Source organism: Watersipora subatra, chromosome 2 (genome assembly GCF_963576615.1).
Source record: "Watersipora subatra chromosome 2, tzWatSuba1.1, whole genome shotgun sequence".
NCBI lineage: Eukaryota > Metazoa > Bryozoa > Gymnolaemata > Cheilostomatida > Watersiporidae > Watersipora > Watersipora subatra.
Genome location: NC_088709.1, coordinates 74,454,965 through 74,456,514, shown reverse-complemented (window position 1 = coordinate 74,456,514; position 1,550 = coordinate 74,454,965). Strand labels below are relative to the sequence as shown.

The 1,550-nt window shown below is 37.7% G+C and overlaps 1 protein-coding gene across 1 annotated transcript; it reads right to left on the bottom strand.

The window, feature by feature from the left end:
- Window positions 1-286: 286 nt before the first annotated feature.
- LOC137388556 (olfactory receptor 2T34-like) lies at window positions 287-1,246 on the bottom strand. The gene has a single exon (XM_068075039.1). It carries the CDS (start codon window positions 1,244-1,246, stop codon window positions 287-289), a length of 960 nt encoding a protein of 319 aa, XP_067931140.1.
- Window positions 1,247-1,550: the final 304 nt, after the last annotated feature.

Sequence of the window (1,550 nt, the reverse complement as noted above, 5' to 3'; positions counted from 1 at the left end):
TTATAATACAATACTTGGATTTGCTTGTTCTGTATATCTAAATTCCTCTGTTGCGTACCATTATCTAATGTAGCTTGCTTTAGTTGTTCTTGAGTATTACAAAGGGTGACACATACAACGAATACTAATTTATTGCAAGCTTGCATTTGAATTATAAAAATCGCCAGTGCACAGCGCATATAAAGACAACAATAGAACAAAGCGAAAAACTTTACTACAGACACTGGATAGCCTGAGTAGGAATAACCTAATCCTCTTGTTAATTTAAGGCTAAGTAAGGAATGCATCATCGTAACTCTGATGTTTCACCGTCTTCATGGTGAATCCTGTTAGAACTGCAGAGGAGACCAAGTCGGTTCTTTACGGTGTCAACATACTTCGGGTTAGTCAATGCATAGAACACCACATTGCTTATACCAAAAATATACTGAAGTAAACCACTCAGTTTCGTTGTAGAATAAATAGCGCTCTTTCTACTTGGAAAGGAAAAAATCTGCAAAATGATGGCAACCAGCGATGGAGCTAGCGAAACGTACAGCAAAATAAAGGTACCAGCAATGAAACGAAAAGAGTTAGTAAGTTCTTTATCTTCTTCCTGTAGGTTTCGTCTTTGCTTCATTCTTCTCAGCTCTCGGTAGGCAGCGACCAATAAAATGGTAGAAGCAATGAGAAACGACAGTGGGCCTCCAAGTGATGCAACCAAAGCCAGTATGGTCTGAATATGCGCAAAATTCTTCAAAATTTCTCCTCTTAAAATGCAAGTTAGAGAAGGAAGACCTATAACTGTAGTAATGCCATAGGTCAAATCTGTGATCCAAACTAACAAAGACACTTTATTAATATTGTTCAGTATTTTCGATGAGTCATAGCTAAATGGTCGGCATACAGCATAGTACCTGTCAAAGCATGCCAATGTCAACCAGGTATATCGAGCATACATAGCGGCAACCAGCATTCCATCCGCCACGTGCCAAATAATCATCTTGCCAAGAGAGTTTAACCGATTTGGAAGGCTTTGAACGACGTGTACAATTGCTATGCAACTGTAAACAATGTCTATTACAGACATATGTACCAGTATCCAAAAGTAGGTTTTCTTATTTGTTCTGGCTGAGATTTTCAACACCACAATGTGAAGAATATTAGTGAGTACTGAAATCAGGTTGAGTATCGTAACAGAAACAACGGTGCTGGCTTGCTGGTCCTCTGCAAGACAAAAGGTCGCTGCCGTACTGTTATTAGACATCTTCAAGCTTTGGTCTCTTCTTTCCCAGTGATGGTAAGCTTTCAGTTTCTTGCTAATCTAATGCTGTTCAATTTAAATTAAATATTGATTTACCATGCAGTTTAATCTATGAGCTGTGTACACAACAAAATAATTACCTGTAGCTGTAGCATTGTTTAGAGAACATGGATTACTTACTGCATGTGCTAAGTCAGTATTCCAGCAAAAACATGTCGACATGTTTCTCCACCTAAAGAATACCTTAACTAAAATTGTCTCAAACTACACTTGTTTCGTTTTTATTTATTGCAAACGCTAATTTATA